The following is a 15673-nucleotide window of genomic DNA, read 5'->3' on the forward strand; positions in this document are numbered from 1 at the left end:
GCCCACCCCAAAGAGCTGAATAACAGCTTGGGCCCTTTTGGCTCTAAAACTCCATGACTTTACATATGGAGTTTCCCCTAATTATATGTTCACCTTTGCTTGTTTTGTACTAATTGATGGAGTTCATGACATTTAATAAATTTGATGTTTTAATTGATAAAATTTCTCCATGCTTTTAAAATTTATCTCTTTGTGTAAATAATAACAGAAATGAACAGAGTAATAAATCATTTTTTGTAAGCATTAATTAAAATTTGGAACTTGAAAGCTATCCACAAATTTCATAAAACTGTTAAATGAAATTAGTGGATTGTATTTTTTTTTCTAATAGCAGAAGCACAGGCTGGAAATGATTAGAACAAACATATTCTCAAATAAAAGAAAATTTTTATGGCTATAGGAAGTTTATTTGGCTTGATTTTTTTAACCCTCCCCCTTTCAATAGACTTGATTTTTTAGAGCAATTTTAAGTTCACAACAATATCGAGCAGAAAGCACAAAGAGTGGCTGCATTTTCCTAAATAAAAATTCACTAACTACAGTTTTCTGAGGTGAAGGGTTTTCAGACTCAGGTTTAATTCTTCTAATTATTGAACCATGAAAATTTGGACACAGCACACAAAACAGCATTGCAAATTGATTGTGGTTCTAAATGCCTTCAAAGTGTGTGTCATAAAATTTACAAAAATAATTTTATTTTACAATTAAAATAATCTGTATAGGTTAATACCCTTTCTCCTTCATTATTCCTTCCTCTGTAAAGGCTGAACCCTCTCGTGGCCCTTATAATTGTTTTCATTGCTTCCCCTCCTCTAATCCTCCAAAACTTTTGAAGTATGAACAATTTGTCTTCATATAAGAGTTTGACATTATTCTATTCTTAAACAAACAAATTGAATATAGCTGTCTTATTCCGAATTTACTAGGCATTGCTGCTGTAACAAATTATAACAGACTAGGTGAGTTAAACAACAGAAATTTCTGATCACATGATTCTGGAGGCAGGAAGTGCAAAATCAGAGTGTTGGTAAGGTTGTTAGACAGCCATCTTCTCTCTGTGTCTTCCTTTACAATGTCTTCCTTCTGTGTGAGTCTGTGCCCAAATCTCCCCCTTTTATAAATACAATGTTGTAGGATAAACTGTGTTACCTAAAATTGATGTAGTGAAGCCCTGAACTTCTTCAAAGTACCTCAACATGTGACCATATTTGGGGATAGGGTCTTTAAAGAAGTGATTAAGTTAAAATGTGATCTTTAGGGTGGACCCAAATCCAATCTGATTAGTATCCATATTGAAAGGAAACTTCAGCAAACATGGATAACAGGGGTGCCCACACAAAGGAAAAACCATGTGCAACACATAAAGAAGAAGACCCAAAGGAGAAACTTTCAGAAAATCAAATTCCACCAGCACTTCGATCTTGGGTTTCTGGCCTCCAGAACTGTGAGACAGTAACTTTATGTTGTTTAAACTACCAAATCCATGGTATCCTGGCAGCCTAACCAAATTAATACACAACTTAATCAGTATTGAATTAGGGTCCACCCTAGTGACCTCATTTTAACACCGTTGTCTCATAAAGACTCTATTTTCAAATAAGATCACATTCTAAGGTACTGGGTGTTAGGACTTCAACATAAGAATTTGGGGAATGGGGACCACAGTTTGATCCATGACACTCAGTTTGGGATACCCATTTAAAGTATAAATTACATAAGGTGAAATATCACATCATTTCTTAGGTTTTTTTTTGAAAGTCCCAGTATTCCAGGTGAGTTAGTAAGGCACAGAATGATGGTCTGAACTCGACTTAACACAAGTCTGTGTAATTCGTGTGACAGAAGGATGGAATGTGAGGGAAAAGATGGTTTTAAAATAAAATATTGATATTCTTATCCACCCCAAATGTGAGGGGCTTTGTTAAAGTGCATCTGTCACCCCCTTTTGTGTAGATCCTTATAATATCTCCAGCAGGTGACTACAGTCAGAAGACACTTGGAGGTCCTACACAGCATTCACCTAGGCCACCCTGCCTTACTGAGGCTTCTCCCTCACGTTGGAGGGCCTCTTCTCACTTGTAGCAAGGACCACCACTGATTTCTTTGGATTGTCACCCATGGATTAATTCACTTCATATTTGTTTATTGAGTATTAGCTATGTGTCAGACACTTCCATGGGCATTGAGGATATAGTTATAAACAATATGAGATCTCACCCTAACCCAACTCACTGTGAGATGGGGAGGAGACAGGCCAGCTGCATTCTTTTAAATGCTGTGCAACACAGTACTTGCCATGGAGCTGGAAGTACTGATGCTGTGGGCATATATGCTCCCAGCCTATGACTGAGGTGTCCAGGAAGGTCTTAATTAAAGGCCAGTTGCTGAAGGATTAGCCAGGTAACTTAAGGGAAGAGTGTGCCAGATAGAACTAACACATTGGCTGGCATTTGAAGTGCTGGGTTCCAATAGGGAAATAGTGACACTGGCAGGGGATGGCAGTGCAATGAAGGTAAAATCCAACCCCATGAAGGTGATCAGGGACCCTCCGGAGAACATTAGGATTTTGAGAGAAGTATATGATCCGTGCACAAAATGGGCTGCATGACAAATATCTATCAAACACTAAATGTACAGACTCTTTGATGGTAGCTAGTCCACTTCCACTTCTTGGCATTGTATTTATCCTACAGATAACATCACAAGTGTAGGACATGATGCTCTCCAAACTGAAGATTAGAAATCACTGAAATAGCCATCAATTAGGACCTAGTTAAATTGTGATAAATCTCTAACCAATAACAAATTGTCCATTGAAGAGAGGAGTCAGCTTCATTTTCACTCTCTTTCAAATTTTGTGTTGTGTGCATATATTACCAATTCAAAAATAAATAAATCCAATTTATTTCAAGTGTGTATACTGGGTGGGCAAAAGTAGGTTTGCAGTTGTTCATATGAAAAATAATACAATAATTAATAAATAATAATACAAGAATTAATTCTTTGTTTCAGTACTCACAACTGTAAACCTACTTTTACCCCACCCTGTAATACCAGTTTTCTTAGTCCTAGTGACATTAGTGTGTCATATGATTTAGCTCCTATTTACATATGCAGTTGGTGGCAACTCTATTTTCAAACTATGAGATAGAAGTTTACTAATTTATTCTATCTATGATGCTTTTCCTAAATTGACTAAACTGATTTACTAATTTTAGTAAATTAGTAAATTATACTGATTTACTAATTTGAAGTTTACTAATTTATTCTATCTATGATGCTTTTCCTAAATTGACTAAACTGATAATCATGTGAGGCTTGAAGGGGAGGGGAGGCTGTGGCACAGCCCCAGCAGTAAATGCTCCAGCAGTAAAATAAACACTCCAGCAGTAAAAAGGCCCAGCAAATACATCATCAGACATCACATGCAAGAGAGATAGCCATTGAGAGCTGTTTTGGCTTTGTAAACAGTTCCTGAAAACTAGCCTTTAATATATGAAGTTGTTGGTAGAAATGTTGATTTATTGACTTACATGCACATATAACAGATTTTGAAAGAGATCAGAGATAGTCTTTGGCCCTTGAGAGTTCAGAACGGGACTTGATGTTTTTACATGATCTCTGTAAGAAGAACTCATAATACAATAAGAAAAAGATCCTATCTCAAAACATTTATTTGTCTTGTGATTGGAGTTATGGTACTTTTAATTTCCCTTGTAATGTTTGTTGCCAAAGTTGGAAGGTGGAAGTTGGACTTCTAGGGTTTTCCAAGCCACATACACAAAGAAAGACTGAATTGTGGCAAACAAATGCTCCTGAATTAACTTCAACAAAGCTTCTTCCCCTCTGGTAATGCCATGTTTGGAAAGGGAAGGGATAATGATGAGCATGACCATGAACCCTACACTTACTAGTAGGAATCAATGCCTGTGGTGAAGTCAGTGCTTTCAGACTCCTGACTGATGTGATCACCTTTTCAACAGCATAAATTGGTCAATGAAGGGATAACACATCACAGTTGAAAGGTAATACAGCTCATTATGTAATAGAGGCAATAAAACTGTTGTCTTAATATAGCATTCTAGATGTTTTATATTCAACTGGGCTTTGTATTTTCAGTCTTTCATTTTCAGTCTTTCAAGTTTACTTGTTTATTCCATCTATGATGTTTTTCCTAAATTGGATTCACTCCTTCCCTCTTTTTTGGGGGGGGGGGGGGGGGGGGGGGATGCCTTTAAAGTTAATTTAGAGCCAAACTTAAAAACTTATTTTCAATTTTTAAACATAAAATATTTTTTCTTATAATTACCTATATTACTTATGACATTTAACTATATTGATTATATATAAATTAGTATATGTGAATTTATATATAAATTTACTATATAAAATATCATATATATGGCTATATGTCTCTGTGCATGAACACACACATTCAGATAAATTTCTCAAAGCACAAAAAGAAGGCTTCAGAATATAAAAATAATTTCCAAAAAAAATTTCAAAAATAATTTTGAAAAATGGCTGCACTATAAGTATAAAACTGAGCTTCTGAATTTTACTAATTTGAAGAAAAGTGCACATTGAAGACGTGCTAATACTCCATAAAAAGTAGACATTATGATTATCTGATAAATTAGAACTTACAACTCACAATAACCATCTCATCTGGTAATTTCAAGGCAAACCATAAAAAAATATGATTTCACAATTAAGGAAACTTGATTAATTTTCCATTTTTAAATGTATCAAATGTGTTATTTCCCCATGGGGCACAAATTAGAAGGTCATGTAAATTCACAATATTATTTGCACAAACATTTTAGAAGCTTTGTGTGTTTTTTTTTCGTTGTTACCCTTCTTACTAATATGTTGGTATCTTTGCAATCTGAATAACTTACTAACTGATCTGACTAAAAAATTTCATCATCGCAGGCTACTTTCCACACAACAGTAAGCCAGGCAGTTCTCTGTTCTTTAACCAGAAAAGAATGGTCTAGGTAGCAAATACTTATCACTTTCATTTTTAATGTGATGTCCTGACCACAGGACGTGGTGTTGAACTGCTGGAAATGGCATTGCACAGTCTGCAAGCTGGGGGTTGATATCCTTTCGCCAGCTGATGGACTTTCTCCAGCTGTTCTGCAGTCTGGAAACATTTGCTTACAGGCTAATTTCAGGAAGGACTGACTGGTCATTTCCTGTTCCACTGGTGATTCAAACACTGGACTAATAGCCAGGAAATGTGCATCTATTCTTGTTTCTGCAATAACAGGTTGGGGGTGGGAAGGAAGCTCTGTTTAATCCTATGTAAAGGCAGCATCAGACTAGATGACTTCTATAGTTTGGGCTTTTTCCAAAATTGACTGAATCTATAATCATCTGAGAAAGTTGCCATGTCCAAAGCAGTTCAAAAACAGCTAAAAGGTGAGGGTAAGTGCTTCACAGAGACGTTTAATTGTAGATAAAATAGGTAAAGGCCTGTACTGAATAAGATTGCACCTCTCCTGGGAAATCCCTCTTTGCCTGAATTATCCTTCCTAATTGGAACTCCAGAGCCAGAATTCTTCTTTTGACTTACTATTTCAATTGCTACCATGTCAGTTTTAAACACTTCTGAGTCTAATCATTCAGCTAGAGTTCTGAAGAACCTACACAATGATGTGTGTTTCATCCCTTCTCTTGCTCAAGAGAAGACCTCTAAATGTTTTGATTCAGTCTCCACCTACACACAGATTAACCAATTTGTGGTCCCAGGTCCCCTGTGCCACCTTTTTGTTAGGGTAGCATTCAACAGTTTTGGCTTGAGAAAAGGGTAGCTGTCCATTTTAGATAGTTCACTGGACGTATCTGTCACACAAAGTGTCACTTCTGCTGTAGGTTAACAGGCAATTGTGGGCCCCATGTCACTAGGATCCTCCCTAGATGGTATCAAAGAGGACAGCTTTCTTCTCAGTCCACCTGCAGTGCTTACCTACCTGGTGACAAGCCAGAAAATGGCCTGGGCTTGGCCCTTTACAGCCCCATGGAACAACATGCTCAGGGTTCACTGCAATTAAAACTGGACATTTTTCAGAGCTGAGTCCACTCCAGGCATGGTTTTCTCAACTCTCCCTGGTCCAATCCTTTTCATTTCTCCTCTAGATTGGATAATGTTAGGATTTCCCTGAAGTTTGTCTAGGTGAACCAGCTTGGAAAGATATGGTCTACATTATCAGCAACCTGGAGGAACATGAGTTTACCTACAAATTCTTCCTCACTCTCTAGCAAAGATCATTCAGCTGGCTTCCTACCACAACACAGGCGAGCATATCTCCTGCATTTTCCTCTGGAGCTATGGCACTTCATCCTTCCATAAGTACCATCATCCTGGACCTAAGAAGTCCCCATTTTCTGGAGAATTCTGCTCTCAACAACCTAGTGAACTAAGTATTCTAAAGACTCAGCACTGTTTGCCACTTGTACAGACAAGGAAATGGAAACTTTATACTGGGTGTGACTTCCAAATTTCATAGCTACTGGCAGAATTCAGACAACTTAATTTCTACCCCTGAGCTCTTTTCCTACATTACATTCCCTTGCACAAGGCAAACTTAAGCTGTTTGGAATGCATCGGGAGATGGAATCTGGGAAGATGAATACAAGAATGAATGGGCTGAACTCAGGTTTAAATATATGAAATTGAATAAGCATCAAAAAGTACAGTGTTTTAATGGGCAAAGATGTCCCAAACACTTAAAATTACTACAGTTTACTTGTTTTTTAATATCTTACTTTCTTATTTCTTTATTTTATTCTGATCATACCATCTCCCTTCAAATTTCTATTTTGGCCTTAATTTTTTAATTTATTTATGAAAAGATTTTGTATGACATCAAATTGTGCTATAACTGAAGTGTCATTCCAACGTTCTTTTTTCAGAAACCCCCTCATTTTAGAAAATAATAAAGCATATCCACACACTAGGGAAATAGAGAAATTAAAAATAGCATAAATATACGAATTTAAATCTATAAATAGCAATTTTTCCCACTAAAATTCTCCTTTAATGAGAACATCTTTTATCTTTTAAAATTCTTTATCAACTCCCTAGTCATGTCAGAACGGGATTTTGAAAAGGATTTTGGAAATGATAATTCATAGTTGTGAACTCTGTCATGTGAATTATGAGACATCAAATGTTAAAAAATTTCTTTCTAATTTGATCAATATGCATGTCAAAGTATTTTCTCCTTCCTTTTTCTCTCAAAGGATTATTTACTTTTCTTGCCTGCAGGCAATGATCTTTGGATCCTCTGCAGTTGCACAGGTATAGCCACCAGGGGGCACGCGTTCTCCATCACATCATTATCGAGCCTGTCAGGGTAACCGACAACAGCCCACAGTGTTTTCCCAAGAGGCAGAAACATAATATTCTTGTCACAGCTAAAAAATGAAACTCAAAATCTACACAAAATTATCAAAATGTGTTTTATTTCAATTGTCAGTAACCCCCAGCGGATCAGCTTTTACTCTTTTTCTTTCAGTAATTTCTCTACGAGAAATATAGCAGCAAATCATGTCGTCTATTTTATCTATCAATCAAATGGTAATTTTCATAATGTTTGTTGCCATAGCCTCCATAGCCTATGATACTCTGCTACTTCTGTTTTCTCAATATTGGTTCCCTATTGCAAGTAAACAATCAAGTATTTCTCTAGGAGATTCTAGAATAAGGAAAGGAGTGTGCAGAGGGGAAACCTGCATAATTACCACAGTGATGGGTTGACAACCACCAACGACTCCACCCCCTCACTTTAAAGATAAGGAAATCAAGTTTTAAACTAGCAGTGCATTACGTGAATGAGTTTGAGAACAAAACCCACCTTGAAAAAATTTAGCTCAATAATGACTAACATTAAATGACAGGTTTTCCCCTGACAGTGCCTCAGAATGCCTTCCTAATTGATTTTTTAAAACACTCCTTCAGTAATGTGTCAGCTTTATTCTTTAACATAAAAACCAAGAGAGATCTCAGACAAAGTGATTTTCCTTTTTCTCCTAAAATGAAAGCAGAATAAGTCATACAAAGTGGGGATCTTCTTGACCTCTAGGTTTGTAGTTAGAACATTTGGTTATGACTTTCTGTCACATCCTCAATCAAAGATATTGTATAATAATAGATATGTATTCTCAGATATTTCAGGTTTCTTAAAATTAGTGATAGACTTACAGAAAAATGTAGACACGTGAAGTAGCAGATGATCAAAACATAAAAATTTAAAACATTTAAATTTAGGACATGAGTAAGTAATTTAAGCATTATAAAGAAATGATACACTAGATATTGAATCCAATAACTGTTACTAAAATTAGAAATAATTCTGGATTATTTAAAGAAATTTTGTCTGTCTGAATCTTCTAATTGGTTCACTGAATCCAAGAGCTGAGATGCATTTTTCTTTGTGGGTGATAGGACTCCTAAGCATCAGTGTATATCTAGTAAAAGCCTATTGGAGAAGAACTAGGCATTCTATAATTCTATGTCTCTAAAAAGCTGGATGAGGAGGCTTCCAAGGAATAGTCATCCCCACACCACTGGTGTGTTACCAGGGAGAAGCACCGTCAACAAAATTGGTCTGCAGGGGGACAACATCTGGCAACGAGCCATGCGTAGTTTGTAGTTATGTGCTGACTGAATATTTTTTTGAGGTTGATTCTTAGAATGGATCTCTATTTTTCTGGGAGCTATAAAGTGGATATATTTCCAACACAGCTGTATTAGAGAAATCACTGCAGTTAAATAAATTGAATGTGAAGGAAACTCCATCTATCCTTGCAACTCTTGATGATTAAGGATTATATTTTTCAGCATATGGAGTAGAACTAAAGCCATGCATTATTTATCTATTTATTTATTTATTTAGAAGGAAAGGGAGGGAGAAAGAGGGAGAGAAACACCAATGTGTGGTTGCCTTTCACATACCCTCTACTGGGGGCCTGGCTCACAACCCAAGCATGTGCCCTGACTAGGCATCAAACTGGCAGCCCTTTGATTCACAGGCCAGCACTCAGGTCACTGAGCTACACCAGCTGGTGCTCATTTATTAATTTATTTTAGAAAGAAGAATTCCTGCAGGCAAGAGTAAAACCAACCCACTTGGTGATTTCCTTTCAATAGAATGGGGTTGGTGGCTGTTCTTATACCTGTTTGCAATGAGGAAAGTGTCCAACAGATCTGCTATTACTCGTGAACATGAAAAGTTGCTATTAGCCAGCCGCTCCATGTGGCTTTAGGTTGTCTGCAGCCAACTGTGAAGCTAGGAAAAATATTTCTATTTCTCTACAATATTTGGTCTAATTGTTCCTGAGTACAGAAGACATTTCATTCAAAATGCGTAGTCACTGAGATAACTTACATTCACTCCAAACTTATCTAAAAGGTGAGTTTTTTGGATTTTCATGTCCATCTGTAAGAGATGAAGCTCCAAAAATTGTGGGTAATGTTTGGAAACAAACATAAAAGTCTTACTAGTTTCCATAGGAATGTGACAAGTCAGTTGGCTCCATAGATTTCACCAGTGGTCCCTGAGAACTGTTCTCTGGGCTAATTTCTCCCCAAACAGAGACTATTCTGGAGCCATTTTGGGGGACCCTCATCAGTAGTGACAAGGCATCAAGAAATTAGCATTAGTAGAAATTTTTCTTTTGTTCAGGTCCAGCAGCAACACTCAAGAGACACCGGAGACCTAAGGTGGAAGATGGTGGCTGCTAGTTATCAAAACAGGTAACAGCTCTTCACAAAGGCTTAGATCTCACTTTAGAAAAGAGGATCAATAGGAAAATTAGTACTTCTAATGCTAAAAAATTTCACAGAACTTCAGGATAAAATACCTTCAGAATGTTTTCTGTACATTTTTGAGACATTTAATAATAAAAGGAACATGAGCCCAGTTGACTGTTGTGAAAGAAGAGTGAAGTTACCAGATAGTGATGATATTCTTCCAGGAAGCTTCTCATGTCACTAGCACTATTCCCTGGACCCCATGACAAATCCCTTTTCTTGTCTTTGAAAAAAGATAGGATGTAGCTATGCTTATGAAAGGGCTGATTTTACAAAACTCAAAGACAATTAAAAACAGAAGGTGGGCTTTCTGCTCAGGTTGTGCAGAAAGAGTGTAAATCGCATTTTCAGCTTCCTGATGGCCTTGAAAGCAGGCAAAGAAAGGGGACAAACAGTCAAACTTGTATTTCATATTCTCACAGATAGATAAAAAACAAAGAAATAGTAGAAGGTAGAGAAAGGCAACTACCTTACCCTTCATTTCAGGTTGTATTCTACTTTGAAAACCTGGTGAAAGCTACTGAACTTCTTTGATAAAAAAAAAAAAAATCTGTTTGCATGGGAATAAGCAAATATACAACCTTTACATAAAATTCCATGAGTTTTTCCAAGTCCTCAAATAATCATTGAGTTGAAGATCTTAACTTGATGACCCATTATTAAAAATTTTATGTGAATGTGTCTGGTGAAAATTTAATAGCCTGTGTCTGGTGAATTTGGGCTCATAGTCAAGGAAAGATATTAATACCCTCCTTCCCTTCCTTCCATCCCTCCCTCCCTTCCACCCTCTCTTTCCCTTTTCCTCTCCTTCTCTTTCTCTTGCTTTCCCTCTGTCTTCTAACAGAGAGGAGCTACATGAAAAATGATCTCAACATCAAATCAGTGGAACACCAAAAAGTATTGGTAAATCATTTTACATTTCACAAACCACTTTCTTATGTGCAATGCTTAGGGCCTATTGATGTCATACCTTGTGCTTCCCCATTATCTGTAATCTTTACAGCAAACATACATCAAGGGTGTTGCTATTACTGATTTTCTAATGAGATAGTGGCTCAGACAGCGGCATAGTAGAAACAGGAAAAAGTGTATGTCTCCTAACCTTCAGTCACATGTTCTTCCCACAACATTGGGCAGCATAAGAAATACTCATCCAGTTTTTAGGCAGGTTCTTCTTACTGGATAACTTTGATGGACTATTTCTTGATAGCTTATCACTTAAAACAGTATGATTAATAGGTACACATGTAAATAATGATCTAGCAATTGGTAAATTTTTATGTTGAGCATCTCAATATGCCAACTCTGTCTTAGAGAGGTTTCATGAAGTCATATAAAGCAATGGTTTCATGTTTCTCAATACTTATGACAGTGCGTTTTATTCCTAAAACTTGAAACACAAACATGCTACTACTTAAGCATTCTAGTTACAAAGATATTGCACAGCCCCATTTTACTAAGAAGACATGGGGCAATAACTTGAAAGATCACAAAGCAGGGAGTGTTTTGTTCTCACTTGTCCACTTACCATTGATTTCAAAACACAAGCCACTACTCTATCCTTTACACTTTATGTCTAAGTTACGCAATGGCTATAAAATATACAGAAATTGAATGCTGATATTGGTGTTTTGCCCAGTGTGAATCATTTTCTGAAAGAAGTAAACACCATTAATAGGAAATATAAGATAAAATTATATCTGGCCTTTATTGTGTTATTCTAACACAAAAATGCACACATATGTACAAATAACATAGGTGGACACTTCGGCTCTGGATACTTATTTGTGATAACACTTCTCAGAAAACAGATTTGAGTTATAAACTTGTTACCAATTTGAAGAAACATGATTTTACTGGACTTATCACATCATCTGTTCTTACCTTCCATTTGAGGTTGTAGTCTAGTAGTCTTAGGTAATATAAAGGCAATGTAAGCAGACCCTAACTTACTCTAAGTGAAAGTGAAGCATATCTAATCATTGCTGACATTTCACTCTCCAAATTATCCTTTTACAAAGTTAGTAATTGTGGTCACAGGTAGGCTATAAATAATGCAGCATTTCCAAATGAAGTCCATTCACGGCTTCTATGAAGGAAAGCATGGAAAACTACCAGCCATATCTTCAAGGTTACGTCAGTGAAAGGAAGCAACAAAGCAAACAGACATCACACAAGAAAGCAAAACCACTGTGAGAGGCTGGGTGACAAACCCCTGCTGCACACTGTACCTGTACAGATGAAACTGGAGAGTCCCCCGTAGATGACTTCATCATTGTCGGGCAGTATAAATGGACACCTCGTCTGAACCTCCAAACAGTATTGCTTGCAAGGAATTGTCTTTCTGCAGTTAAGCTGTGCGACTTCAAAGTACTGGGAACACAGCCAGGCTTTGTAGACAATCTGAGGGGGAAAAAAAAATAGAAGGATCAAAAATAGGGAGGAATGACAACAGTTCTGACTCTAATAAAGAACATGTTGTCCTGCGAGAAGCATGCTGTGGTTTCAAGTGGATCATAAGAAAACTCTTATTTTGAACGCACCTATTGACACAATGTCAGCTGCAAATGATAAAAACGTAGCAACACATGTCTACGACAGAGCAAAACATTGAATTAACCCCTTGGAAGATGATGAAAAGGTAATATGGTGTTTTATTTGAGGTAGCTCATTTGAAAGACAGTGGATCTAAGCAGGACCTGACGTTTTCAAAATCCAGTGATAAAGTAAAGGAAATAATGGACTGTGCCGATACACCTTGGCTATTTTCTGCAGTGTGCCTGAGTCGGTTCTCTGAGCATGCATTTGTTCGAGCTGTGCTTCCAGTGGACACTAGATGGCGCTGAGTCCCCTCCAATGATGGCCCTGCAGATCCAGAAGCGTAGAACCAGTAGCAGTAGATATTTACACTTATGACTCACATCAAATGCATTATATATATATCTCATCCTCTGCAAGTCCGGAAACACCCAACCTAGGTTAGCCATAACATGCTGTGATGTGGTTATTGCTATAGGAAGGTAACCTCATCAGAACCACAAATTAGGTCTTTGAGATGCTGTGTGGTCCACATGAATACTTGTTAAGTATTGATTTAATTTAATAAAATGTGAAATAATTATGACTTCATTTATCTCTTTGCTTTTGATAGGCATTTAGGAATATAAGTATTGAGCAAATACTCTTTTCTAATGCAAGGGGAAAAGCTGAACATAAACTCAAATAAAACAATGACAAAAGTTCCCAGGTGGAGCGATTGAGCAAAAAAGGAAAAAAAAAGAGAAGAAAAAACTCATGGACACTGACAACACTGTGGTGATTGCCAGGAGGAGGGGATGAATGGAGGAAGAAGAAGATAAAGGGAGGACAAGTGATGATAGAAGGAGACTTGACTTGGGGTGGTGAACACACAATGAAGCATACAGATGATGTGTTGTACAATCATGCACCTGATACCTGTATACTTTATTGGAGTGACACTGGAGTGAACCAGTGTCACTCCAATAAAGCCAATAAAAAGGAAAAATAAAATAAAAGTGCCATGGTTTCATAACTGTACCTTGGGGAATTTGGAGATGTTTTTCAAAATATCATTGGTATTTGTGCAATATGGCATGATAAGTAATATGATATTTGACATTTATGATACAAACTGAGCTGTAATCTAAGAATAGTTGGCCGGTGTCTAATCTGTGATTCCTGTTTTTGATTTCCATTTTTACATACTAGAGGAAGTTGAATACTTTTATGTATACAGTTATAACAATAATAAAATTCCATTAAAAAGAAAGCCTACATTCTGATCATTTCTGTGATTCTAAAGATTAGAGTCATTTTTTTTCTCTTATGAAATGGTCCTGTGTAATTTCAGAAAATTGCATGTATGTGTTTTTTTATGGGGCAGACTGCTCTCCATTTCTCTTCCCGGTTTACTTTTGTATAATTATTATAATTAAAATGGTTTCTGACTATGAAGTCACCTGTAAACTCTCTTAAGAAACAATCTCAGTCTCTCCCCTCACGCAGATGATGGCGTATACACACCTTTTTTTCAATCAGTCTCCTTAACATTGCCCAGTTGGAACAGGTCCATTTTTATTCTGGTTCCTTAAATGCTATGTCAGCTATATTTCCTTTGCAGATATTTTACTTAAAAAAACAAGTCATCGAAGCATTTTTTATAAAAGTTAGGTAATACTTTTGAAGAAAGGGACTGTGATTTGCAGGGCCACCAGCAGATTCTGGATCTACCATGGGACTATAACAACCTCTCTGGCCATGTTTCACTGTATATCATCAATTCTTTGGATACAAGTCCTAGACTTTTGAAATGCAATAGCATATTCCTTATTTGAGTCTCAAATAGTTTCTAAAATTTTAATTTCAGGGTTGCAATATATCTGAAAGTGATCAGGGAAAGCTTCATGTGCAGAAAAAGGAAGAATGAAGTGCATATTGTTGTCTTCCGTATCTGAGGAATTATTGTTATGTGCTGATGTCAATAGATTTTCAAACATGAAATTAGAAGATAAAGATAAGAGACAAAATAGACAGACAAATATTGGTATGAAGAAGAGCTTTCTTGCCAGAAAAGATGAACAAATATAAAAATGTGCTACCTTGTGAGGTCCTGAGTTCTCTATAACTGGAAAGAGTCAAAAAGAGTTTAGATAATTATTACCAATATGCTGTGAGGAGGACTCGTGTTAGAACATTGGGAGAACTAAATGATTCTTTTTTTTTCCTTTTTTAAATTTTATTTTAATTTATTTTTTCAAATACACTTGTCTCTGCCTCCCCCCCACCACTTTCCTTTGCCCCCTCCCTTCTTCCCTCTCTCAGCTCTTCCCCTTTGGTTTTGTCCATGAGTCCTTGCTATATGTTCCTTGATTCTGATATAATTTCCAATGCCTTTTTGGAAGTTATCTGAGGGAAAGAGATTGAGAAATTCAGTTGTTTTGCACTGGCACAAAGCTAAAGAAACAAGAAAATTAGTTTTTAAAAGTTCTAAAAGATTTTCAAATTAAAAAAAAACAAACATGAGAAATGAATATACCAGACCTTTTTCATAAGAACTCTGTAATAATAAAGGAGGTCAGAAATCTATTTTATAATGGATTATTATTATTATATTATTCTCATAATCTTAGAGAAATATTAGGTACTTGCTTTCCTAAGTGTCACTAAGTGATACAGATAATTATAAGATACTAACCAATTATTTTGGGAAGGAACAAAAGGGTGTGTAAGGTCTCTAGTGACAAATTAATGGCTGAATTACATCCACACACACCCTTCATTAAGGGTTTATACCATTTTCTACCTGTAGACGTAGTTATGTTTGCCAGGTAATTATGCTCATGAAGGACACTCCAAAGGTGCCATTTACCCACACTCTCACTTCTGCTCCATACCCACAGGAAATGACTATCGACTATATACAAACTTTGCTTGGACAGCTGTCCATCTTACAGTAATAGAGAATATTCTCGTTCCAGTCTATAAAAGGAACGGACGCTAAATTATTTAAATGGCCTAAATGAAAACATTATTTTTACTTAGTACTTGGGTAACAATTTTCGTTTTTTTCTTAAAACATTTTCTCACTTGTTATTTTTCCTCATGAAATCCTTGAGATGTGTTTGGGAAATATATTAAGTGAAAAAGGAGTTATAGAGTGATTATAGTAGCAAACAAACGTAATTCATGTCTGGACCGTTGATGGACACTTTTTTCACTGGGAACTCAGGGAAATGGAACTCGTCTCTGAGGATGTAGAAGTGAAAACTAGGCAAAAAGTCTGAATCTCTGGAGTCACCAATGCATGATGTTCCAGAGTGGAAAGTCCTA

At 36.5% G+C, this 15673-nt stretch overlaps 1 protein-coding gene across 1 annotated transcript in view; it reads right to left on the minus strand.

The window, feature by feature from the left end:
- NALF1 (NALCN channel auxiliary factor 1) overlaps positions 1 to 15673 on the minus strand; it is a 608806-nt gene that overhangs the window by 23159 nt on the left and 569974 nt on the right. Inside the window, exon 2 of the mRNA XM_054574383.1 lies at positions 12055 to 12226. Within this exon, the coding sequence (XP_054430358.1) occupies positions 12055 to 12226 (172 nt within the window). The remainder of the gene's footprint in view (positions 1 to 12054; positions 12227 to 15673) is intronic.

The sequence above is a fragment of the Pteronotus mesoamericanus genome, unplaced genomic scaffold, assembly GCF_021234165.1.
Source record: "Pteronotus mesoamericanus isolate MK-2021 breed Mesoamerican mustached bat unplaced genomic scaffold, CSHL_Meso_final contig_26, whole genome shotgun sequence".
NCBI lineage: Eukaryota > Metazoa > Chordata > Mammalia > Chiroptera > Mormoopidae > Pteronotus > Pteronotus mesoamericanus.